At 38.5% G+C, this 26,712-nt stretch overlaps 1 protein-coding gene and 1 non-coding gene across 11 annotated transcripts in view; one reads left to right on the top strand and one right to left on the bottom strand.

Annotated features, from left to right (window-relative positions):
- ATXN2 (ataxin 2) overlaps window positions 1-26,712 on the bottom strand; it is a 124,541-nt gene that overhangs the window by 81,144 nt on the left and 16,685 nt on the right. For 4 of the 10 annotated variants that reach the window (XM_029222665.1, XM_029222672.1, XM_029222682.1 and 1 more), the window contains exons 2-5: window positions 10,492-10,528; window positions 8,630-8,689; window positions 8,075-8,146; window positions 7,337-7,487 (exon numbers count right to left, since the gene is read on the bottom strand). In XM_029222665.1, the coding sequence (XP_029078498.1) occupies window positions 7,337-7,487; window positions 8,075-8,146; window positions 8,630-8,689; window positions 10,492-10,528 (320 nt within the window). Of the gene's footprint in view, window positions 1-7,336; window positions 7,488-8,074; window positions 8,147-8,629; window positions 8,690-10,491; window positions 10,529-11,462; window positions 12,426-26,712 lie in introns of those variants that run through there. The other 6 variants (XM_029222713.1, XM_029222704.1, XM_029222695.1 and 3 more) reach the window with 4 other exon arrangements.
- TRNAG-CCC lies at window positions 18,327-18,399 on the top strand. The gene has a single exon. It is a non-coding gene; the product is annotated as a tRNA-Gly (tRNA).

Below are 26,712 nucleotides of genomic sequence, written 5' to 3'. Positions count from 1 at the left end.
GATAAAATTTTAATAAATGAAACCATATATTTTAATAAACATGCAATACTTCCCGATTATGTACCTCAAACTACTCTGCTTAGGTTTCCATCACCTGTTCCACCATACCTGTTTAATTTTTTTAATCTCAATAAACTCTGTGCCACCTCCATACTGGCCTCAGTAAATGCTGATGGATCTCCATTTACTATTTGGCCCTGGCATGGACATACATCCTTCTCTAACTAGCCCACAGCAAGGCTGAGGTAGTAAACTTTCTAACAGTACAGTTTTAACAGAAGACTATGAGAACATGGACTTACTTAGAAAAGCTACTCCCAAAGCCCACAGGCCCAAGACAACCCCCTGACAGGGCTTTCCTGCTCAGCTTCCTGGACAGACGCCAGCCACAAGATCACCTGCCTATCTATCACCCCACCTGCCTACCTACCACAGGGCCTATCCTACCTCCTGCCCAAAGGGCAGGCTGTCGATCCCAATCACTTCTCCAGCTTTAGAGCCGCCTGCCTGTCCAATGTTAGCACCTCCTGCCCATCTATAGAACCTACTGCACTCCTTGCTCCAAGAATGTGCCTACTCAGCTGCAAGGCTGTGGCCAGCCCCACCATACTAGAGCACCACCCATGAATGAATCTGGAACACAGAATTTAAGGATTCTCGGGCCATATCCTGCTCTGGGATCTGCCTCTTCCTTAGCGATTGACATGGCACTCCTAATGTCATGCCCTTCAGAAAAGATCCCTCTTTGTTACTCATAGGACCCCACCCTATCAGACATACAGGATGACCACATGAAAACAAAACAGTGTAACGCCAGAATAAAATAATCTGTACAGTTTTATTTCTCACTGCTCTCTAATCACACATTCACAACCCGACTTCCTCCAACTACTACAACATACACAATTTTTCATGTCTCTGAACTCCATATGGGATTCAATGCCACCAATTTCAACTTTCCATTTTCCTGAATTCTTTCACATGCTTTGGTATCTCCAACTCTGAAAATGCCCAGAGCAGAGCTTCTTAACATGGAGTACATGAACTCCCTAGGAAACAGTGAACACCACGGAATTAAATTAGAAGTCTCTGCGTATGTGTTTTGTGTAGGGTGAGGGCATACAGCATCCCTAAGTTCTCAAAAGGGACCCAAAATATATTAGGTCTTGAATTTCTCTGTACTGTCTATAGCAATTAGCATAGCAATGAATACATTACAGAGCTCAGTAAGTATTTGCTGCCTGGCTGTAGACATAAGACCACTTATGGCTTTCTTGTTCTTTGCATGAAACTGCTTCTTTAAAAGTATATGGGGTTTCCCTGGTGGCGCAGTGGTTAAGAATCTGCCTGCCGATGCAGGGGACACGGGTTCAAGCCCTGCTCTGGGAAGATCCCACATGCCGCGGAGCAACTAAGCCCGTGTGCCACAACTACTGAGCCTGCGCGTCTAGAGCCCGTGCTCCACAACAAGAGAAGCCACGACAATGAGAAGCCCGCGCACCGCGATGAAGAGTAGCCCCTGCTCGCCGCAACTAGAGAAAGCCTGCGCACAGAAACGAAGACCCAACACAGCCATAAATAAATAAATAAATTTATATTAAAAAAAAAGTATATGAAGGCCCTAATTTCACACATTCAAAAGACATTTATTGAGACTTCCCTGGTGGCGCAGTGGATAAAAATCCGCCTGCCAATGCAGGGGACACGCGTTCAATCCCTGGTCCAGGAAGATCCCACATGCTGCGGAGCAACTAAGCCCGTGCACCATTAACTATAGAAGCCCATGTGCCATGACTACTGAAGCCTGCGCACCTAGAGCCCGTGCTCCACAACAAGAGAAGCCACCGCAATGAGAAGCCCGTACAGAGCAACAAAGAGTAGCTCCCTCTCGCCACAACCAGAGAAAGCCTGCACGCAGCAACAAAGACCCAACTCAGCCCAAAAAAAAAAAAATACATTTATATTGAGAGCATATTGTGTGACAAAACACCATACTAGGCTCCAAGGATGAAAAAAATACAGTATCCATACACACAGAACTCATAATGGGGGAGACAGAAACATCTAATTATAATACGACATGGTATAAGGGCAATGATGGAGAGATGCTGGAGAGGAGGCTTCTATGTGATAGCCGATATTATGAGAGTATATAAGCGACTGACACGTGGGTAAGAGTAGTGGGCAAAGAAAGAAAGGGAGTTCCCTGGTGGTCTAGTAGTTAGGATTTGGCACTTTCACTACCATGGCCCGGGTTTAATCCCTAGTCAGGGAACTAAGATCCTGCAAGCCGCAAGGCGTGGCAAAAATAAAAAAATAAAATTAAAAAAGAAAGAAAGAAAATAAATAAATAAAGTTGTTAAAGAGACTAAACCTTAAAAGCTCATGTCAGGGAATTCCCTGGTGGTGCACTGGTTAGGACTCTGCTCTTCCACTGCAGGGGGCACAGGTTTGATCCCTGGTCGGGGAGCTAAGATCCCGCCATGTCGCGCAGCATGGCCAAAACAAACAAACAAAAGAGGGGTGGGAAAAAGTGAGAGCGAGACACTCAAGCAAATAATTACAATTTTAAAAATTGTTATTATTAAAAAAAAAAAGTTCATGTCATAAGAAAAGAAAGAAAGAAAAAAAGAAACCCTAGGGGAACACAAACACATTGAAGGGCAGTGTGACAGAAATGAAGCCCAAGAATAAAGCAGGAAAGAACTGATTAATAAGACCCATGAAAAACAGAGGAGTAGCTTCTGAAGGAGGGTGAAATCAACAGTGTCAAATGCAGCAGTAAAGACTGAAACAGTCCAAAAGATCTAGCAACTAGAGGTTACTGGTAGCCTCAGAAGTTTCCAAGTTGTGAGCATAAAAGGCAGACTACTCCTCATGGGAGGAGTCAGTAGAAAATGCGAGTTAAGAAATTTGGATAAGAAAGGAATATAGAACAGTAGTTAGAAGAATTCAAGATAAAAAGGGATCCTTTTTAGGATGAGAAGGACTTGAACCAGTTGTCAGGCTAAAGGGAAAGAGTAAGTGGAAAGGAAGAGGTTGAAGAGTCTGGACACAGAGAGGTGACATAAAAGAGCAAGAACGCAGGAATGGTAAAATGGACAGAGTCAAGGGCATGACAGGAGAAGCTGGGATTAAACAGGAAGTGAGATATCTCCTCTACTAAAGCCAAAGGAAAGAGAACAGTGATGGCAAGGGGGAAGATAAATCTGTAGATGGGGGAGGGGACAGTTGATTATAGAGCGCATTCCCAATAACCAATTTTCTCATGTATGGTTTTTCACTTACTGTGACAAAGGAGCTGGCAAGCAAAAGTGATTCTTAAGACTAAATCTAACTTGAAATAAGGAATTAGATGAAATTACACTGTACTAGATGAATCTAGAGTCAAAGGATGAGTGTTGAGACAAAATATGTTCTGTGTTATTTCACTAAAGCTGGTACAATATGTGTTTTTGAACAACCGTAACAGCTGAAATGCAGTAGGGAAAATAATCTAGGTCTAGACTTGGCAAACTTTTCCTATAAAGGGCCAGATGGTAAACATTTTTTGGCTTTGAAAGCCATATAGTCTCTATTACAACTATTCAACTCTATGGCTGTAGCATTAAAGCAGCCACAGACAATGCATAAATGAATGGGCATAACTGTGTTTCAATAAAACTTTATTTATTGATGAGTCGATTTGGTCCACAGGCTTTAAGTCTGCTGATCCCTGTTCTACAGGCTGAGAATAGTACAAAGGAAATGAAGCAGGAGAAAGAAGCATGAGAGAGAATGGGATAAGGAAGTACAAAAGAAGAGAAGCCACAGAACTAAAATACAGTTGAGTTGGGGTATTAAATCAAAGAGCAAAATATGAATAAAGGAGCAACAGGAAGAGCAGAAAGAGAATAAAGGAAAAAAGGAGATGAGAAAGGGATGTTGGAAAGAGACAGAAAACCAAGTAAAAATCAAGTAGCGACAATATGCCAATTCCAAGGTAGACAGATACAAAGGCAGCTGAATGCCCTAAAAAAAAGATGGCAAAATGAAAAGGGGAAAATGAGAGCATCCCAGATCTGTCTGCACTGGAATTCAAATAAAAGATAAAACACACACTAATTTTCCAGTGATAATCTGATGGTCTCTTCTAATTACACATGTGCAAAATGAACCCACGGCTTGCAAGATGTAAAGCTACTTTTCACTTTGCCCATAAATCAAACTGGTATGTGTACAACATTCAAGAGGTCAGATATTCACCATATCCTAAGATATCAATTATTTCTAGGCCTATTATTCATTTGCATATGTATATGAATGACTTTTAAACCTTATTAAAATCAGTGAAGTTAGCATTAAAAACTTAAAAGCCACATTGACCTTACTAACTCTAAGAAGTTTTCCCCAAAAGAAAGCCAAACATTTAAAAAGGAAAAGAATTTTTGAACAATATAATAATCTGCATATTTATTCTGCATGAGAATTTTGTTTTTTACTTTTGGCTTTATTTGTGGGGAAATCCTTTAAGGTAAATCCAGATTAATTCTGAACCAGCTCAGCTAAACAATAAATTAGACCACATAATTTATGTCACTATAGGACAATGTTTAAGAGCATGACTTGGGGTTAGAGAGCATTTGGGTTTGTGTCCTCACTTTATCAAGTTAATTAATCATGTCTCAGTTCCCTCACCTACAACATGTGGATAATAATCACACCCATTTCAGAAAGGTGTGATGATTAAACGAAAAAATGCACATAAAATGCTTAGCACAGAGTCCAACACATAGAATAGGCACTTGATTTTAGTTACGTATGATCAGCTTAAGATTTTGACAGTACTACTACAGAACAGAATTATAAGATAAAAGCTCAGAAAGGAAACAAATTTCCCTCTTCTTTTAGGAAGCTACGATGTAATATTAGTTTTTTTGTGAAAATCAACACTCATTCACTTCCATTAATCCTTAAAAAAAAAACCCTCAATCCATCTACCCATTTAAAACGTAGCAAAGTGGTATCAAACTGATACCAGTGGGGACTATTCAAGATAATCTACAATTCTGAGACAGAAAGGGCACTGTGAGGTAAGGAAAGAAAGTACAAATCCTCATGACCTCCAGAACAGAGCCATTCCTAGGATCTTATCATATGAAACTCACGGGTCACATGCCTGACTACACCTCAGAATCAAATAGGCAGAGCCTCATCCAGGCTAATTACAATGAAATCAGAATCTCCAAAAGTGAGAACTAGGCAATTTTTAAAACCCATGGAGACTAAAATGTGAAACCAGCACTAAGAATCACTAGTTAAATCCTACCTTCCTTTACTCAAGGAAACTAGAAATATGAGTATGTGTTTAACACAAAATAATATAAATCTAAAAGTAGTACTAAGTGCCTTTTCACAATAAATCATGCCAATTAATTACTCTAAAAATTTTTTCTCTATAGTATCTCCAAAATAATACTTTTATAAAGGCAACTTCTGCCAGGATAGTGTTAAGAATCAGGATTAAGAGAACTGAAATCCTAAACACATGACTTAATACTATTTTCAGGATACTATGCACTGGACAGAATTGTATAATTCACTAAACCACTACAGTCTTTAAATAAAATACCTGAAATTACTCCACTACTAGATGTCCTCATCAAAAAAACTATTTTTGTACATAGTAAAATACATCCATCCCCTTATGAGTGTACTGAACACTGTCAAAGCTGTTGCTCTGATTTGCATTTTCTTGGCTTTCTACAATAAACACACATTACCTGAGAAACAAAGGCATAATAAAATAATAAAATAAAGTAAAAATTTAAAGGCATTAATTTTTAATGGAATCAATGAATGGGATGGATACCATACATGTCTTCAAGCAATATTTACCTTTCCAAACTTGGGAAATGCCAATTACCTTTAAGAACAAAAACCAAAGCATACTGTGAATGGCTTTTAGCTAAATGGCCTGGTACCCAATAGACCAGGGAACATCTGTTGCTGTTGTTGCCAATACTTTTTCCAGAGTGCTAAATTCAACTAAAATTTTATTTTTCCTTTTGACTTATGATCCAAGTCACTTTTTAAATTTAAAACAGTGAAATACTTCAATAGTATTAAGTATAAATATAAATAATTTTGTGCTCCTGGACATAATCAACTCCAAAGGCAGTCGCTAAAAACAGACTTGTTTCCTTGTACAGGCCACTGAAGGACTCTTAGACAAAGAGTTGTGAATCAAAGACACAGACATTTAGGAAAACACAAGATCAAAACACAGTGCTTTCATCAGCAATGCAAAAGCAGTTACAGAGTATCTAGCCTGGCTAGCTTCTGAAAAAGCAATCTAACTAAAGGTGAAAACCTTATTAAGAGGTCCAAGGGAAAGACTTTAACTTTCTGGAGGCTTGTAATTTCTAAATAACAGCATAGAAGAATCAGTGCAACAATGAAAACAACTGTTGGTATAGACTGAATAATGAAAATCAAAAACTGCTGTTATAATTTGCAATAGAAATGACTACAGAATTTGAACCCCACCCCCAAAAAAATCATTTGAGAATTTTAGAACCAATTTCAAAACTGCTCAGGAGAGCCTTTCAATGTGTTATTGAACACTCAATACTGCAGAGTATGCTCTCCAAATGAGTAACAGCAATTCCCATATCTTCCTCCTCAACAGACACCTGAAACAGACTAAATTTTAACATAACTGCATCACCGCTTTTATATTCTTAAAACATAGTCCCATACTCTGAATGTTTCTTCCAGTATACATGTTCTACTTCTTTACATTTTTCAACTTCATTAGACAATCATTTTCTATCCATAGCTCTCTGCCTTTCTCCCTTAGCCCAGTGCTTTGATTTCTTTACAACTTAGAAAACTAAAGTATTTATAGAACAATAAGCATAGTAAAACTATAAGTATTATTTATAAACATTATAAAACTAAAAACATATAAGCTAAAACACTAAGTCAAATGGGACAAGAAATTTTTAGTTGAGTATCATCAGTAGCATTCTTGATCATAAAACTTTAGAAAATTCTTTACAAACTATTTTTTAATAGAATACAAACTCTCATTATTCATCCTACCAAAAGTACCAAGGAATCTTCCCCCGAGGTTTTAAATATTTTCCAGCAAAAGTGCATTAAAATTTCCATTTCTCTTAATCAAAAAAGTCCATTAAAATTTCCATTTGTCTTAATCAAAAAAGTTCTTATTTCTTTAAAAAAAAAGAAAGAAAGAAAAAGAAAAAAGAAAAGTCTGTATGATTAGTGCAGAGAGTCTTTGCCTGAATATATCTAATAAACCATGAAGCATATTTAGGAAATCAAAACTCACCTCTTCTTGCATAACTGGAGTCCATATCTTTAAACTGTACCACAACAAAATCTGAACACTTGAACAAAATACTCTCCATTATTTCTTCACGTTTTGGCCCCGAACTGGATTCTGTACTTTTCTCATGCGCAGCATCAAGTACCAAATCACACTAGGAAGAATAACATAAGTAAATATTCAAAACATTTATAAAATAAAATCTGACAAGAATACTTTAGCACATCAAGGTACTATTTCTTATATGCCTTTGGTAAAAAATTATCTCAAGACATCCTTATAATCATACCTTTTTCTCAGAAATATGATCTACTATCTATTCCAATATTCAAAAATCCTCTCATCTAAAAGTTGGTCTTTACTACCATGGTCTGTCTTAAGCACAATAGTGGTAAAGAGGAAAACAATGGAACGCCAGATCACTCTTCTAGTCCATAATACTTGCAAAGGCAAAAATATTTTAATAAGCACAAAGAGCAAGAAGTCTTTTTGAATACACAAACCCGTCTATAAAGTAATCAGTACTTGAAACTGAAGAGCGAAATCATTCAAAGTAGTTTTAAACAGCGCATTAAAAGTAAAGTACTAAGCATGAAAATGTGACAAACATATCTGCCTCACAACTATAAATTGATAAATCAGAAACTAATAAAACACTACAAGGAAGTCATACAAACATATACAGTAGTTGATGATTCAAGGGGGTTTACATTTAAAAAAAAGAAAAAAAGTAAAAATTACCTTAGGACTGTATGTTTTAAAAACTCCTTCATATATACCTCCATTTTTCACTTGTACTTCACATTTGGATCCCTAAAAACATACAATTAATTTATCAAAGAAACACTGTGCTATGAAGTCATGGGGGATAACTGCTTTCATTTTACTTTTTAATAGCTTCATTCAACATATTACGTAACCACTGACAGAATAAAAAAATTTTAAAACATTAACAATACACCAAATTCTCAAAATTCTTCAGGAGGCCTTGCTCAGAGTCTGCAGTATAAGTTTAAGTAGTGAAATTTAGTATTTTTGACTCCAGTTTTATTAAGTGACAAAATAATGCACTAAAGACAATCAACTAGTAACATTATTTCGTACACAGCAGGGTTAACAAGAACACTTTTATAGTGAGTTGCAATGGCTTGAATAGAGTTCTCATCTGTTTTCTAAATCATCCTGATTAAACATGACCTAAGAAATGTTACTTTGAGAATCATTCACATTTTAACTTCATGAAATTATTTTATTCCACTCACAAGGCAGTTTCTCCCCAATACTCTGATAACTTACAACAACTGATGTAAGTATATGAACCATCCTCATATTTGCATAGATTCCATCAAAAGAAATCTGGAATATTAAGAAAAAACATTATTGGCACTCATTATTTATCTCTGTATATATATTAAAGTTAACACTTCTTTTGTTACAACATATTTAGTTAGGTTTATAATACCTTACACTCATTAAAGGGAGATTTGGTTTACTACAATCTTTTGCCTCCTTATGGAGTGTAAGTTTTCAAAAGTGAAATCAGTCATAACAACTAACAATGTTTTGACTATACATGATACAAAAAATCAAAAGTGAACTTCCATATATGAGGAAAGACAAAACCACAGGAACAGAAGACAGGTCAATGACTGAAGAGTAGGATTCACTACAAACTGGCATGAGGGATTTCTGGAGGTGATAAGCTGTTCTATTACCTTGACTGTGGTGGTGGTTACACAATTGTATACATCAAAACTCACAGAACTGTACACTAAATAGGGTTAAATATACCGTAAAAAATAAATGGGGTAGGGACTGCCCTGGTGGCACAGTGGTTGGGAAACCACCTGTCAATGCAGGGGATACGGGTTCCAGCCCTGGTCCAGGAGGATCCCACATATCACACAACAACTAAGCCCATGTGCCACAGCTACTGAGCCTGAGCTCTGGAGACCACGAAACACAACTACTGAAGCCTGCGCACCTACAGCCCGTGCTCCGTGACAAGAGAAGCCACTGCAATGAGAAGCCTGTGCACCGCAACGAAGACCTAATGCAGCCGTAAATCAATCAATCAATCAATCCTATGCTTAAAAAAATAAAATAAATGGGGTAGAAGGGGAACCTCTGTAGAAGACCCTTGACTATCTTCTCTTAGCATATCTGAATCAATGATATTGCTCTAAGGTCTAATAAACCACATCACTCCTTATTACACACTACATAAGCATGTGTCCTGATTCTAAAGAAGAAAATCTGTCCACAATAAAGGTGAAGTCTCAAAAAATAGTGACAGCTTCTCATTTATATTTCTTGCATCTTGTGGAACTTGCACCTTCTGTCCTTTGTGCCCAGCTTAATTTCACTGATAAAGTTCCAAAATTTAAAACCAGAAGGCCCTTTTCCAAGGGAGAAAAATGAAAGAAATAAAAGCACATTATTTCAAAAACAAAACCCCAAAGTTTTGAAAACTCCAGTCCCAGTGTTCCATTTACCTCATTAATCATTTATATTTGCCTTTAGTCATTTATAAAAGAACAAATGAGTTGTTATGATTAAGCATGAAAAATAAAAATATAATTTACAGATAATTCTGCATTTTACACATAGAGTCATCATTAAAAAACAACAGATAGGACTTCCCTGGTGGCAGGTGGAAGTCCTAAGAATCTGCCTGCCAATGCAGGGGACACGGGTTCGAGCCCTGGTCCGGGAAGATCCCACATGCCGCAGAGCAACTAAGCCCATGTGCCACAACTACTGAGCCTGCACTCTAGAGCCTGCGAGCCACAACTGCTGAGCCCACACGCTGCAACTACTGAAGCCCGCGCGCCTAGAGCCCACGCTCCGCAACAGAAGCCACCACAATGAGAAGCCCACGCACCACAACGAAGAGTAGCTCCGGCTCACTGCAACTAGAGAAAGCCTGTGAACAGCAACAAAGGCTCAACACGGCCATAAATAAATAAATTTATATTTTTAAAAAAACCAATAGATATAGCTAATGGTCTTACAGCTAACCATATTAATCTGCAAAGGTTATCTGAGATAGAAGACAATTTATTTATTTATTTTTTGGCCTTGGCTTTTGGTCTGTGGTTTAGAAATCACATTTTAGTTATCAATTTTTCCAAACAAGTAACATTAAAGTTACTCACCGTAGATTGAGGCAGTCCTTTGCTACTGTTTCGGCCTCTGAAAAGATTAAATGTTATATTTATGAAATTCAACAGGCTAAACAAGCTAAAAATTTTTTTCAAATTTAAAATATCTTATAATTCCATCCAAAAACACACAGGCTATCTGTGGGGAGGGCTCATCTAATATTAAGTATAAAGGCTACATAAGTATGACTCTCGCTGCGCTTTGCTGGCTCAGAGGCCCAGAACAGGTAGGGGTCAAGGGAGGGAGGAAGGAGGAAAGAAATGTGACCACAATAAAAATGAAATAAAGTAAAAATAAAAACAACCTATTTAAAGAAATAACCAATACCAAATATAATAATCTCTACTCCAAAAGTAACCACTCACTCTGTTATAAAAAGCTACCCAGGAGCAAAATATAGATTCTATTCCTGATTTAACTGACATATTTGACTAACATCAAGTTACCGCCCATATTTTTCTCTCACCTCTAAAAATAGGTACTGTGTTTACAACTGCAGATAGACATTTGAAAATAAGTTGAATCATTCAAAGAACTTTCACTTTAAATAATAAGTGCCTCTTTCAGGATCTATAACAAGTGCCTTTCCCTGCCAAACCCCTCCCTCTGAAACAGTGCAGTACACCAACATCAGCTGTCAAGTAATTTCCAGTAACATGAACTCTATTTTCAAGTGAACTTAGAAAACATAATACACTGTAAGGCTTGCTCCAATGGAAAAAATTAGGCCCTTTATGAAATGATAAAAAAATTAATAAAGTAAAATTAGTTACTCTTAACAGTATTGGAATCTCATTCTAATAAAATAATCACAACACTCAAATAAAGCCACAAACTTCAAACATTCAAAGAGAAGCACAATTCAGGTGAAAAAGCCCAGCAGTATGAATGGTGCCAATTCTTAGAAAAGCGGTACTGATATTTGCAATCCAATGTCAGCTGATTGTCTCCAACTCTCATTTACCTTCTCTCATCTAGAAAGTAATGTCTTTGGACTTCCCTGGTGGTCCAGTGGTTAAGAGTCCGTGCTCCCAAAGCAGGGGGCGCAGGTTCAATCCCTGGTCGGGAATATCCCACATGCCGTGTGGCACGGCCAAAAAAAAAAGAAAAGAAGACAGAAAATAATGTCTTCAATCAAATCACCTGAGATTCCTTCCGCTTCTAACATTCTACCTCTCACACAGCACAGATAAATTCCTTATTCTTAAGGAATATGACCAATAATTTATCATTTATAAAACATAACAAACCAGACACTATGATAAGCATTATGTCAAATCTCTCCCCTACTTTACAGGTAAGGAAACTGTACCTTAGCAGCTAAATATCTTGACCAAAATCATCCAGTTCAAGAGCAGCAGAGCTGCTATTTAAACCAGGTGATCCGAAGTATAGACTTTTCATTTCTAGATTATGTTGCCTTTCTGACATTGTATCACAAGGAATGAACTTGACAATACAGCCTAACCCAATTTCTACATCTTTTAAATACCATTTGAATGTACTGTTTTTCTATTTATTTGTAGTCTGCAGCCAAAGACAAACAGATTTTATTTATTTGTTTGTTGTTTGGCTGCGCTGGGTCTTAGTTGTGGCATGTGGGATCTTCGTTGCCGCGTGTGGGATCTTTAGTTGTGGCGTACGAACTCTTACTTGCGGCATGTGGGATCTAGTTCCCTGACGAGAGATTGAACCCTGGCCCCCTGCATTGGGAGCGTGGAGTCTTAGCCACTGGACCACCAGGGAAGTCCCGTCAAAGACTAAAAAATGGCTAAGTCTTGCCATTTTATCTTATCCTAGTGGTTGCTGTGATGCCACAGTTAAAAGACTTAAACAAATGACACGAATTAAGTGCCCTTAAACTTATGCAGCATCCCCACAATGCTATTTAAAAGAATTTAAAATATGGGCTTCCCTGGTGGTGCAGTGGATGAGAGTCCGCCTGCCGATGCAGGGGACATGGGTTCGTGCCCCGGTCCGGGAAGATTCCACATGCCGTGGAGTGGCTAGGCCCGTGAGCCACGGCTGCTAAGCCTGCGCGTCCGGAGCCTGTGCTCCATAACAGGAGAGGCCACAACAGAGAGAGGCCCGCGAAAAAATTTAAAACATAAAACTCCGTTACAGAAGTCACATTATTTTTTTATTGATTGTACAGTTGTATCTTTGAATCAATCCAGTTTACTTAGTAGAACAAACTGGTCAGTAAGGAAAATAAAAGACTCAGAGTGGTATAAACGTACAAAATCAGTATAGAAACCACTGATTTCCACTAATCTACCAGGTGGGTGGACACCCAAAGGGAATGTTAGCATACCACAGTAACATTCTCTGAAACTGGTAAAGCCCACGTTCATTCTTGTTTTTTTCTTTTTTGGATCCACTGAGATTATGCTTGACTTTTACTCTTTTCCTTTAGTATTTCAGGAAAAGCATTCTAATATTTCATACAGTTAAAAAAAAAAAAGACTCAAAAAAAGCTAAGGTCATATCCTAGTCCTAAATATACCTATAATGTGACAGATCAGATTTAGCAAAACAACAATATCCAGGATTCTAAATTTCCAGTAACCACTGAACATGAGGTTAAAATGTGAATCAAAATGCCAGTCAAATTAATATAAAGAAATTTACAAAAATAATAATAAAGAGTTCATATTGCTTCAAAATAATACAGGAGGGAGAAAATAGACGGGGTTATAAATGAAAAAAGACTGGCATGAGTTGGTAACTGCTGAAGCCAGGTGATGGGTGTGCAGGGGTTCATTATATCATTCTTCTTGCTTTTTACAATTTCCTTAAGTCAAAAAAAAAAAAAAGCCTTCAAATATGACACAATGGAAGCCTGGATTTAATCAAGTGTATTTATCTACCAGTTTAGAGGGAACATTGGGTAGAAGAGTAAGTTAACTGATACCATAAGGTTACAAGTCCGTAAAATCCAGGATGTGCTAAATTTCACTTAAGAGATGACAGTTCCTTCAACAAATAATGGCATGTGAAGAAAACAAAATGTGCAGGAAAAATTATTATAACATTTAAAGATACACAAAAATCAAAAGCAAAGTGTGGCTTCCCAATTTCAAAACTCATCACAAAGCTACAGTAATTGAAACAGTGTGGTCTTGGCCTAAGGACAGACCTAAAAACCAATGGCATAGAATACAGAGCCCAGAAATAAACCCTCATATTTACGGGCAATTGATTATTAACAAGGGGGTCAAGATCATTCAAAGGAAGGTCTCTTCAACAAATGATTCTGGGGACTTCTCTGGTGGTCCAGTGGTTAAGAATCCACCATCCAATGCAGGGGCCACAGGTTTGAGCCCTGGTCAGGGAACCAAGATCCCACATGCTGCGGGGCAACGTAGCCCATGCACCACAATTACAGAGAAGCCTGCACGCTGCAATGAAAGATCCCACCTGCCGCAGCTAAGACCCAACGCAGCACCCCCCCCCAAAAAAAAGGAGCCAAAGACCTAAATTTAAGAGCTAAGAGCTAAAACTATGAAACTCTTAGGGAAAAAAAAAAAGGGAAAATCTTCATGGCCTTGAATTTGGCAATAATTTATTAACTGTGACACCAAAGGCATACAACATAAGAAAAAATATGTATAAAAAGAATTTCATCAAAATTAAAAACTTTTGTGCAAAAAACAGTATCAGAGTGTAAAAAGACAACCCACAGAACAGTAGAAAATACCTGCATATATCTCATAACGGGTTAATATCTAGAATACATAAAGAACTCCTACAGGGCTTTCCCTGGTGGCGCAGTGGTTGAGAGTCCGCCTGCTGATGCAGGGGACATGGGTTCGTGCCCCGGTCCGGAAAGATCCAACATGCCGCAGAGCAGCTAGGCCCGTGAGCCATGGCCGCTGAGCCTGCGCGTCCGGAGCCTGTGCTCCACAACGGGAGAGGCCACAACAGTGAGAGACCCGCGTACCGCAAAAAAAAAAAAAAAAAAACTCCTACAACTTGACATCAAAAAAAAACATACAACTCAGTTCAAAAATGGGCAAAAGACTTGAACAGACATTTCTCCAAAGAAGTTTATACAGTTGGCCAATAAGTACATGAAAAGATGCTCAAATCACACTAGTAATTAGGAAAATTCAAATCAAAACCACAATGAGCTACGATGGCTATTATAAACAAACAATGGCTATTATAAACAGAAAATAACAAGTGTTGACAAAAATGTGGAGAAACTGGAACTCTTGTACACTGTTTCTAGGAATGCAAAACTGTGCAGCTACTGTGAAAAATAGTATGGCAGTTCCTCAAAAACTAAACATAGAATTACCATATGATCCAGGAATCTCACTTCTGAATGTATACCCAAAATAACTGGAAGCAGAGATTTTAACATATATTTGTACACCAATGTTCATCGCAGCTTTATTCACAAAAGGCAAAAGGTGGGAAAAAACCAAATGTCCACTGACGAACGTATAAACACAATGTGGTACCATCCATACAATGGAATATTATTCAGTCTTAAATGAAGTTCTGATACATGCTACAACATGAATGAACCTTGAAGACATGCAAAGTGAAATAAGACATATACAAAAGGACAACTATTACATGATTCTACTTATGTAAGATACACAGAGGACTCAAATTCATAGAAATAGAAAGTAGAATGGTAGATCCCAGGGGCTGGGGGACTGTTGGAATTAGAAGCAAATGCTTAATGTGTATAGGGCTTCCTTTGGGGGTGAAAATGTTTTAGAACTTAATAGAGGTGGTACTAGTACAACAACTGGAATGTACTTAACTACAGTGAACCACACATTTAAAAATGGTTAAAACAGTAACTTTCACATTATGTATATTTTACCACAATTAAAAAAAAACAGAGAATTCCATGGCGGTCCAGTGGTTAGGACTCTGCACTTTCACTGCCAAGGGCCCGAGTTCGATCCCTGGTCAGGGAACTAAGATCCTGTAAGCCACACAGGGGCCATAAACAAACAAACATAAAAAAATAAAAATTTTAAAAAAAGGTAAGCTCCAAATGAAATTCATTTGCAACAGTGCGTAGAGAAGTTCATGCCTAAGGGTGCTCTCAAAAATAGTGCAGACTGTGGTCAAAGGCAACTGAGAGTAAATTGGTAAAATCATTGCTTAACATAGGCTTACTTGATTTAAAAAAAAAAAAGATCAACTACAAACTGTCTATAAAAGAGATACTTTAGACTGAAAGATATAAATAGATTGAAAGTAAAAAGATGGAAAAAGACATAGCATGCAAACAAGAAAGCTAGAGTGGGTATACTAATATCAGACAACATAGGCTTTAAAACAACAAAAAAAAATATCACTGGAGATAAAGAGGAATATTTTATAATGATAAAAAGGTCAACTCATCAGGAAGAAGGAAGAAGCATTCCAACTGGACTCTGTGTGCCATTCTCACATAAGTCCTGGGCCACTGGAGATGAACTCTTCACAGAAATTATCTGTACCATACTGACCCAGAGCCCTGCTCCTTCACCTAGAGAGTTGTCTCATGCTCCATTTCCTTGTCATACTATCAACCTGACAACTGAACTAATAAACTAATGAACAACTCCAACTAATAAATGTAGAAGGAATGATGGAATTAGAAGGATACCATTTGGTAACCACCACAGTAATAACTGTTTCAGGCAAAAATCACCAAATGGATGCTAATCTAGTAAAGTAGAAACAGGATATTTACATAATCACAAAGCAACTCGTCACAAGATACTGATTAATGACAAAGTGAAAAATAACTTTATAGAAAAGGAGCCCAGCACCATCCTAATCAAGTGACCAAAGTTAACAGCATGAGCAATGGGATAAATGTACATCATTCACCTCCTCTCAGGCAATGAGAACACATGCATCACTTCTGCAGTATTCTCGCCAAAAATGTGTAAACTGAATCTAATCATGAGGAAACATCAGACAAACCCTAGCTGAGGGACATTCTACAAAATAACCTGCAATATCAGAGTGTCAAATCACGAAAGACTAAGGAACTACTTCAGATTAAAGGAGACCAACAAGACATGACAACTGAATGTAACATATAAACCTGGACTGGTTCTTAGACCAGATTTTTTTTTGCGGGGGCTGGGGTCTGTAAAGAACATTAGAAGACCAATTAGTAAAATCTGAATAAGGTCAACAGATAATAATTTGGCACAATATTAATTTCCTTATTTTGACAATTGTACTGTGGTTTTTGTAAGAGAATATCCTTGTTATTCGGAAATACACTCTGAAGTATTTAGAACTAAGGGGCACCATGTCTCTCATATGTTTAATAAAACTATTTAAATTTTATATTAATTATATACATATATATTAATTTTAATGAGAAAGAAAATGAAAAAAATGCAGTGAAAAGTTCCTTGAAGAATATACGTGAAGAGTATAGAAGAATTCTTTGTACAATTGTTGCAACTTTTCTATAACTCTAAAGTCATTTATAAACAAAATTTTTTAAAATTAGGAACTGTGAATGATTCATTAACTTCTATCTACTTGTCTAAAGTATCTTTAAATTTTTGTAATAAAAAAACTTGCCCAGTCTTAAATGCCACCTTTTCAAGAAGCCTCCCTTGGATTATGCCATACCAATCAAATACACGGTGCTCTCTTCAACTCTCTAGACTGGAATTTAGCATAATCTGCTCGGCATTATAGTTACCAGTAAACCTATCATATACCCACAACTCAGGGCCATCACCTGACAACATGGTGCTTTTGTGCAAAGCAGATAATGACGGCTCCTCCAGGGAGTCAGAGCCCCACACTAGAGAAAACCGTGAGGTCAGCAGCCAACACCTTTGAGAAAATTAGAAGGTACCAGAGCAGATGCCATCCCAAAAGGCACATCACATAGCCAAAGAAACTCCTGGATTTCAAAACCCATTTGTGGCCTCGGTCAGGAGCTCGTGGATGAAATGAAAGCTAAATAACCAAGACTGGCAGACAGGATCTTGTCCATCTTTCTACCATCTACCAAAATTAGCACAGAGGAACTGTGCCTCACATATGATAATACACAATAAATATTTAATGAATTAACAAGCCCAGTCAAAGAAGAAAGAAAAAAATGAACATGAAAGCTTTCAAAGTAAAGATCTTCCTCAACTTATGATGGGATTATGTCCTGATAAACCCGTGGTGTAAGCTGAAAGTGGAAAATACATGTATATACCTAAACTACCGATCATCATAGCTTAGCCTAGCCTACCTTAAATGTGCTCAGAGCACTTACATTAGTCTACAGTTGGGTACAACCATCTAACACAAAGCCTATTTTATAATAAAGTGTTGAAGATTTCATGTAACTTACTGAACACTGTCCTGAAAGTGAAAACCATTGTGATTATATGGGTACAGAATGGTTGTAAGTGCTTACCACTCATAATCATGTGGTTGCAGCTCGCTGCCACTGACCAACATCATGAGAGAGTATCATACCACATAAAGCTAATCTGGGAAAAGATCAAAATTCAAAATTCGAAATAGGGTGTCTACTGAACGCTTATTGCTTTCACACCATCCTAAGTCAGGGACCATCTGTAATAATTCTCTAAATCAAGCATCAGCAAACTACAGCCCACAAACCTGTTTTTGTCTGGGCTTTGAGTGAATATGGTTTTAAGTTCTTAAAGCGTTAAAAAAAAAAAAAAAAGCCAAGAACAATATGCAATAGAGAAGTTACACGGCTCATAAAGCCTAAAATATCTGGGTCATTACAAGCAGAATTTTCTGACCTCTGAACTGAAAAAATGTGGCTGCAATGTCAATAAGTGCAATCTAAAAATAAAGTCTACTGGGGATTTCCCTGGTGGTCCAGTGGTTAAGACCCCGCACTCCCAATGCAGGGGCCCCAGGTTCGATCCCTGGTCGGGGAACTTAGAGCCCACGATACTGCAACTAAGCCTGCGAGCTCTGCAGCCATTGCACTGCAACTGGAGAAGCCCGAGCGCCACAATGAAGACCCAGCACAGCCTAAATAAATTAATTTAAAAAAATAATAAAGCCTACTGCTGTTTTACACAAACTAGTACTTCTACAAGAAACTTACTAGCACTATATACTTTCCACGAAAGTTTAATGTACACATAATTGAGAAATGTCATGAAAGTACTCTTGCTCTCATTTAATTATTTTTAGGTTTTACAATGCAATTCAATTGAGGTTGATTCACCTATTTGGGGGGAAAAAAAATCAAGGTATTTTACTAATGTACGTTTGATGACAATACTATGAGCAAGTTCCAGAAAGACAAGAACTTTGTAGTGGCCACCAAATCAAAAGCACCCAGCATAAAATGATGAAGAGGTAAGGTAAACTGTAGATTAAAATAGACCTGAGACATAGCAAACAACTTGTGAACCTCATGTGAGCCCTCATTAGAATAAATTGTAAAAGAAAAATAAAATGATGAGACACTCGAACTGGAGTTTCTAGCTTACGTAATAACGTAAGAAAAAGAAATAAAAGGCACAATGTTTGGACAAGAAGAAGGAAAACTGTCTTTAATAAAAGACAACATGATTATTATGCAGAGAATCTACCAAAAAAACCCTACTAGAAGAAAGCTTAGCAAGGCTAACTCGAAATGGATCAATGACCTAATCATATAAAAAAAAAAATTTCTCCCAACCCCCCCATCCCCTGCCTATGGCCATCATCAATCTGCTCTCTGTATCTATGAGCTTGGTTTTTTAGTTTGTTTTTTTAAAGATAACCACATATATGAGAGATCCTACAATATCTGTCTTTCTGTGTCTGACTTACTGCACTTAGCAATACACTCTTGAGGTCCATCCATGTTGTTGCAAACGGCAACATTTCGTTCTATGACTGAGTAATAGTCCATTGTATACATATATTTCACTTAGATTGTTTCCTTATCTTGGCTATTGTAAATAATGCTGCAATGACCATGTGGTACATGTATCTTTTCAAGTGTTTTCATTTTCTTTGGATAAATGCCTAGAAGTGGAACTGTTGGATCATATGGTAGTTGTAAATCTTTATGATCTCGGGTTAGGCAAAGGTTTCAGAGAAGACAGAAAAAATATAAACCATAAAAGCAAAAAACTGACAAATCAGACTTCATCAAATTTTAAAATATTCTGTGCTTTTAAAGACACTGTTAAGTAATGGCCTATATGGGAAAAGAATCTAAAAAAGAGTGGATATATGTGTATGTATTCAATATAACTGATTCACTTCGCTGTACACCTGACACTAACACAACATTGTAAATCAACTATACTCCGGGGTACTTCCCTGGTGGTACAGTGGCTAAGACTCCACACTCCCAATGCAGAGGGCCTGGGTTTGATCCCTGGGCAGGGAACTAGATTCCACATGCTGAAACTAAGAGTTTGCAGGCCACAACTAAAGATACCACACGCCACAACTAAAAGATCCCCATGCAGCAATGAAGATCCCGAGTGCCGCAACTAAGACACGGCACAGCCAAATAAATAAATATATTTTTTTTTAAAATGGTTTGGATGGTAAAATGTATGTTATCGGTATTAAAAAAAAAAACCTATACTCCAATAAAAAAATTTTTTAAAGACACTGTTAGGAAAATAAAAAGCCAATCCCCAGACAAGGAAGTATTTGCAAAATATGTCTGATAATGGACTTCTACCCAGACTATACAGAAAGCTTATTAATAAGACAAATAGCCCGGACTTCCCTGGTGGCACAGTGGTTAAGAATCCGCCTGCCAATGCAGGGGTCACGGGTTCGATCCCTGGTCCAGGAAGATCCCACATGCCGCAGAGCAACTAAGCCCGTGCACCACAACTACTGAGTCTGTGCTCTAGAGCCCACGAGCCACAACTACCGAAGCCAGTGTGCCTACAGCCTATGCTCTGCATCAAGAGAATAATAAGCCCATGCACCACAATGAAGAACAGCCCCTGCTCTCCACAACTAGAGGAAGTCCATATGCAGTAACAAAGACCCAACACAGCCATAAATAAATAAATAAATATTTTTTAAAAAGACAAATAGCCCAATAAATGGGAAAAAAAGTCTTATACAGTCATTTAACCAAATAAGATTTACTGGGTAAAATTAAAGACTGAAAACACCAACTGCTAGTGAGGATACCAAGAAGCTGAAACTCTCATACACTGCTGGTAGAAATGGAAAATAGTACAGCCACTTTGGAAAAGAGTTTGGCAGTATGTTATAAAGTTTAACATACTTTTAAAATCCAGCAACCCCATTCCTAGGTAATTATACAAGAGGAATGAATATGAATGTTAGTAGCTAGTTTATTCATAATAACCAAAAACTGAAAACAACCCAAATGTCCACTACCTAGTGAATGAATACACGAACTGTGGTAGCATATCCTTAACAATGGAATACTTCTCGGTTATAAAGTTACAAATTACTGATACATGCTACACACAACATGGATGAATTTCAAAAGCACTGTGCTTACTGACTAAGCAGAAGCCACACACCAAAAGCTACATAATCCATGATTCCATCTACATAACATTCTGGAAAGGCACTACAGATGTAGAAATCAGATGAACGATTCTAAGGGCTGAGGGTCAAGGGAGGGGATTTAATTAATATAAAGACACAAGAGGGAACTTTATAGGGTAGTATATCTTAACTGTGTTATTGACAACATGACTATACACATTTGTCAAAACTAAAAGGACTTTACACTAAACAAGATGAGTTTACTGTATGTAAATTATACCTCAAAAAACCTGCCACACACCCCCCAAACTAAAGGCAGATCCAAAGAAACCCTAAAACTTAAACTTAAAAAAAAAAAAAAAAAAAATTGAGGGACTTCCCTGGTGGTGCAGTGGTTAAGAATCCACCTGCCAATGCAGGGGACACAGGTTCGATCCCTGGTCTAGGAAGATCCCACATGCCACAGGGCAACTAAGCCCGTGCGCCACAACTACTGAGCCTGTACTCTAGGGCCCACGTGCTGCAACTACTGAGCCTGCAATGCTGCAACTTCTGTACCCTGCAAACCTAGAGCCCGTGCTCTGCAACAAGAGAAGCCACTGCAGTGAGAAGCCCATGCACCGCAACGACAAACACAGCCAAACACAGCCAAAAATAAATAAATAAATATAGTATTAAAAAAAATTGAAATTGATGGTATGTAAATTATAACCAAATAAATGTGAAGTTAAAATTCATATTATAACTTAAAATTGGTGAACTTTATTGTGTTAATTATACCTCAGTAAAGGAGTTTTGTTTTGTTTTGTTTTCCCAGTACGCGGGCCTCTCACTGTTGTGGCCTCTCCTGCTGCGGGGCACAGGCTCCGGATGTGCAGCCTCAGCGGCCATGGCTCACGGGCCCAGCCGCTCCGTGGCACGTGGGATCCTCCCAGACCGGGGCACGAACCCGTGTCCCCTGCACCGGCAGGCGGACTCTCAACCACTGCGCCACCAGGGAAGCCCTTGTTTTTCTTTTAAGAGACAAAAAAGGGAAAACCTGAACTAATAGGACATTAAAAAATACTAAGGAATTAATTTTAAAAAATGTGATAATGGTTTCCATTCTCTTAGATACTATACTGAAATATTTACAGAAGAAATGTCATGATGTCAGGAATTGCTTCAAAATAATCTAGGGAGGCTAGAGTAATCAAGACAGTATGGTAATGGCATAAGGACATACATACAGATCAATGAAATAGCATTAACTGTCCAGAAATAAACTCTTACATTTATGGTCAACTGATTCTTGAGAAAAGTGCCAGGACAATTCAATGGGGAAAGATTAGTATTTTCACAAATAGTGCTGGGACAACTGGATATCCACCTGCAAAAGAATGTATCTGGACCCCTACTGCATATCATATATAAAAATTAACTCAAAATGGATTAAAGATGTAAATGTAAGAGCTAAAACTATAGAATTCTTAAGGCAAAAAACATGAGAATAAATCTTCAATGGATTTGGCAATGGATTCTTAGATATGACACTAAAAGCACAAACTACAGATGAAAAAATAAACGGGACTTGAGATCAAGATTTAAAACTTTTTTGCTGCAAAGGACATCATCAATACACCGAGAGCAAAAGAAACAAGTAAGAAGGGACTGTGGATAAATTATAAAGATTTCAGACATTCCCTGACTAAGGGAAACTGAAAGCACTAGGACACCAGAGAGCATACTAAAATGCAAAGGGCATGCAATTTCTACTGGTACTGCCAACAGGCAATGTAATTGAAAAACTGTTTACTTTTTCATTTTTCACCATTCTGGTCATTCATCACCACTTTTCAACACAGCACCTATACATGTCATTCACCATTTTCTACAACTATTTGAACAAGCCTGGGTGACAAATACCCAAAATACTACATTGATCCAAATTTCTAGAACCAGACTACTTGTACGGATACAACTGATACTCTTTGGCATAGTAAGAATACTATATACCTCAAACTCCCTTCCAATAGAGTTGTAATAATGTTGTTCCCCCAAATATTCACATGGCTGACTGCTTCTTGTTACTTAGATGTCACCTCCTCAGAGCGGCTTACCCAGACCCACCCATCAAAAGTAGCTCCCCAACTACTATTATATCACTCTGCTTTAGTACTTAAGTAACTAATACTTAGTATATTACAGCACTTAATAACTGAAATTTTGGGCTTCCCTGGTGGTGCAGTGGTTGAGAGTCCGCCTGCCGATGCAGGGGACACGGGTTCGTGCCCGGTCCGGGAAGATCCCACGTGCTGCAGAGCTGCTGGGCCCGTGAGCCATGGCCGCTAAGCCTGCGCGTCTGGAGCCTGTGCTCCGCAACGGGAGAGGCTACAACAGTGAGAGGTCCACGTTCCGCAAAACAAAAACAACAAAAAAAAAACCCTGAAATTTTGTTTATTACATGTTCCTTTATTTTCTTTCTGTCTCTGTCCATCCCTCACCTCCAGAATATATACCTCATGAGGGCAAACACTTCTGTCTCATTCACCACTGAGTGCCCAGGGCTTAAGAACAGAGCCTGGCACAAAGTAAGTACTCTGAATTGTTGAATAAATTAAGTATGTAGTATAATTTATGTGAATTATGACAAATACTGACTAATTCAATTTCTCTTTATAGTACAGAAAAACTACAGCTGTCAAGAGAAAGGACGATTAACTAAAAACTAGAAATCTAATTCCAGTTCTTAAAGTTAACTCAATTAGGTGAGTCATTTTGTTCTTCCCATTTCAGTCTTTTTATTAGAAAGGGAAATTCTATAACTAATACTTATTGAATACTTCCTCACTGAAAAGATGAGTCAAACAAGATGGCAGTAGGGAGCAGGTCATGACAACCCAAACCTAGTAAAAAGCTAGAGTTTTTTTAGCAAACTGAGGGCTGGCAACTCTAAATTCACACAGAACAACCGTCAAATTAATGCAGCCACATAATCATCTAGAATCAATGTTTCAAGAACCATCCCCACAAGAACTTATTTCAGTTTGCTGCAAACTCCTTGGGTTCAAATTCTGGCCCTATCACTTCCTAGCTCTGTGACCTTAACCTCATGACTTCAGCTCTTTGTGCCTTAATTTCAAGATCTACAAAATGGTGACAAAAATAGTACGTTCTCAAAAAAATAATAATAATACCTTCTCATTAGGTTGTGAAAATTAAATGATATTCCATATAGACAACTTGGCTTAAGAACAATGCCTGGCACGTTATTAACTGCTTAATAATTGTTAGCTAATACAATTACTTTCCTCATATTACAGCACACACTAGAATTGTGCAGCGAGGGGGGGGGGCAGGGACAACTCTTCAAATGAAGTTTTACTTCGAGGAAGGGATAAGGGGGCTTGGCCATAAAGTCATGCACAATTAGATGTGACCTAGACATACCAAAAGCTCCAGAAGACTCGGATAAAAAGGAATCCTGGGTGCTCAAGTCCAGTGCTGTCCAACAGAACTTTCTATAATGAATTAAAAAAAAAAAAAGAGCTCTAGGGGCTTCCCTGGTGGCGCAGTGGCTGAGAGTCCGCCTGCCGATGCTGGGGACACAGGTTCGTGCCCCGGTCCGGGAGGATCCCACGTGCCGCAGAGCGGCTGGGCCCGTAAGCCATGGCCGCTGAGCCTGCGCGTCTGGAGCCGGTGCTCCGCAACGGGAGAGGCCACAACAGTGAGAGGCCCGCATACTGCACAAAAAAAAAAAGTTCTATAATCATGTTGCCCAATATGGTAGCCACTAGGCACATGTGGTGGCTGAGCACTTGAAATATGGCTAGTGTGACTGAGGAGCTGATTTTTTTAAAATTTTAATTAACTTAATTCTAAATGTAAATAGCAGGACTTCCCTGGAGGTCCAGTGGTTAAGACTCCATGCTTCCACTGCAGGGGGCACGGGTTGGATCCCTGGGGTGGGGTGGGGGGACTAAGATCCTGCATGCCGTGTAGTGCAGGCAAAAATAAATTAACCAAATTTAAAATGTGGGCCACACTAAAAAAAAATTTTTTTAATGTAAATAGCCAGATGTGGATGGATAGTGGCTACCATACTGGACAGTGCAGTTCCAGTCCTCTCTTTGAGCTTCTCCAGAAGTAGGTGCTATCTACCTTGCAAAGCATCCATCCCCTCTAATACACCAAGAGTGCTTCCTTATAGTGAACTCTACTCTCTCTCCCAATGGTTTTACCCACTGGTCATTAATCTTTCCTGGGGCCTCAAAACAACTTCACTCCCCTTCAAAAGACTACAAGTGGTAATGGGGAAGAGGGGAATAAGGGGAAACAAGATGAATCACTCACTGATAATGGCTGAAAGTGAGTGACAGATACATAGGCTCATTAAACTGTTCTATTTTTATCTATGTTGAAATTTCTATTAAAAAATTCTTATTAAAAAAATTCTCTTTAGCATTTATTTCAAGCTCACTTCGTTTCTTCTCTAACTACAAGGGCTTCCAAACCTGTCTCCCTGCTTTCAATACTTACTTCCTCCAATTCTTCTACCACACTGTGAAGCAAATTTTTCAACCCACAACCATGTTTACAAGCATCTCTGTAATTTGGCACAAACTTCTCCCTGCCTGGAACTTCCTCTTCTCTTCCATGGCCTCATTGGAAACTGCTTATCATTTCTTAAGATCCATCTCAATACTCACCACTTTCTTCACCACCCACCCAAAGCAGTCACTTACTCGCTTCTCAGTACTACCAGTTTATACTACCTGCATCCTGCCCTCCCCCACTACACTCACTGGTTAACTTGGAAGCAGAGATGCTTCATTCATCTTTTAACTATCCCATTCTGATAGCTTCAAACGTTTACTGAATTAATCAACAGTATGCATACAAGCTCAACAAAATGCTAAACTGTGTCTACTAATATAGCATTACCCCAAACCCACCAACAAGCAGTTTTCAGCCTTAATTTGCTCAGGTAGTTTTTACTGATTTTCTTTTTTTTAACTTATTTATTTTTGGCTGCATTGGGTCTTCATTGCTGCGCGCGGGCTTTTCTCTAGTTGTGGCGAGCGGGGGCTACTCTTCATTGCAGTGCACAGGCTTCTCACTGCAGTGGCTCCTCTTGTTGCGGAGCACGGGCTCTAGGTACATGGGCTCCAGTAGTTGTGGCACGTGTGCTCAGTAGTTGTGGCCCATGGGCTCTAGAGCGCAGGCTCAGTAGTTGAGGGGCACAGGCCTAGTTGCTCCGCAGCACGTGGAATCTTCCCGGACCAGGGATCGAACTCGTGTCCCCTGCATTAGGCAGGCAGATTCTTAACCACTGCACCACCAGGGAAGCCCTTTACTGATTTCCAAACATGCTAACAGTAACAGCTGAAAGTTACTGAGCACTTACCACATGCCAAGCATTGATTTAAGCAATTTACACATATAATTCATTTAATCCTCATCACCCCCATTTCACAGAGGAAGAAACTCAAGCACAAGTGAAATAACCTGCTGTAAGCCACTAAGTAAGAAAAGGCCTAGGGTGCTAAATAAATTGAGTGTGACTCTGGACAAGTCATTTAAAGTTCCTGCTCCTGTCCAAAATAAAGAGGATGAGTCATGATGATCTCAAATGCTAGCTTCCAATTCTAAAATTCAGATTTGGGGGAGGAGTATAGGATGCCACATAGAAGGAACACTGTCTTGTGAAAAGAAATAGTAACTTTAGACATTCACCAGAAAATTGTTTGAGGGAAAATGTGAATCTTTTTATTCTT

Source organism: Monodon monoceros, unplaced genomic scaffold (assembly GCF_005190385.1).
Source record: "Monodon monoceros isolate NGI ecotype Baffin Bay Population unplaced genomic scaffold, NGI_Narwhal_1 Super_Scaffold_1, whole genome shotgun sequence".
In the NCBI taxonomy this organism is placed as follows: domain Eukaryota; kingdom Metazoa; phylum Chordata; class Mammalia; order Artiodactyla; family Monodontidae; genus Monodon; species Monodon monoceros.
The sequence above is the reverse complement of the archived record's forward strand: the minus strand, read 5'-3'. Positions and strand labels throughout refer to the sequence as shown.